The 676-nt window shown below is 34.0% G+C and overlaps 1 protein-coding gene across 1 annotated transcript in view; it reads left to right on the top strand.

Annotated features, from left to right (window-relative positions):
* Window positions 1-253: 253 nt before the first annotated feature.
* LOC111083557 (Krueppel-like factor 7) overlaps window positions 254-676 on the top strand; it is a gene marked incomplete at its 3' end in the record, with an annotated part of 10,847 nt that continues 10,424 nt past the window's right edge. Inside the window, exon 1 of the mRNA XM_022380147.1 lies at window positions 254-393. Coding sequence (XP_022235855.1) covers window positions 335-393 — 59 coding nt within the window. The remainder of the gene's footprint in view (window positions 394-676) is intronic.

Below are 676 nucleotides of genomic sequence, written 5' to 3'. Positions count from 1 at the left end.
TTGATCTGGAGTCGTGTTTTTGTAACATATTATCTACACAATTAACGATTCCATCATCAACAAAGCTCACCGGTTCTGCTTGTATCCTTTAGCAGCAAATTTCCAATTAGATATTTTTTGTTGATTTATTTCATTAACTTACCACCGAATACTAAACATGGCCATTGTAACTAGTGTTTATTACAGTACTGAAGAACAAATTGGTTATTTTGTTAGTCCTTTAAAAGATGTGAAACCGGTTAAAAATATCTAAAACATTGTTTGTATCAGTTTCTTTATCTTCATCTCTCTCTCTCTAGATAACATTACCTATGACGAACATTCGTGCGTTACCATGGATACCATCAACAGATCGGGATTGTTGTCATTACAGAGGATAAAAGAAGCTTCATTGTAAGTCACTCTTCGTTCGTTTTTGTTCAAATCTTGTTTTGGTGCTTTTTTTGTTCCCGTTTAAGTTATTCTGTAGCCTAAGAGTTGGCGGTGAGTGCTTTTGACTAGCTGCCTTTCTTCTAGTCTATTCATTCTAAATTGGGGACTGTTAGCACAGATAGCCCTTTGAATAGCTTTACGCGAATATCTGAAAACAAAACAAATAAAGAGGTTTTAATTCCGTTTATTCTGTCGGTTTTCTTTATGCTAGTTATTTCTGTTTATTTTGTCAGTTTTCTTTGAG

The sequence above is a fragment of the Limulus polyphemus genome, unplaced genomic scaffold (assembly GCF_000517525.1).
Source record: "Limulus polyphemus unplaced genomic scaffold, Limulus_polyphemus-2.1.2 Scaffold10077, whole genome shotgun sequence".
NCBI lineage: Eukaryota > Metazoa > Arthropoda > Merostomata > Xiphosura > Limulidae > Limulus > Limulus polyphemus.
The sequence above is the reverse complement of the archived record's forward strand: the minus strand, read 5'-3'. Positions and strand labels throughout refer to the sequence as shown.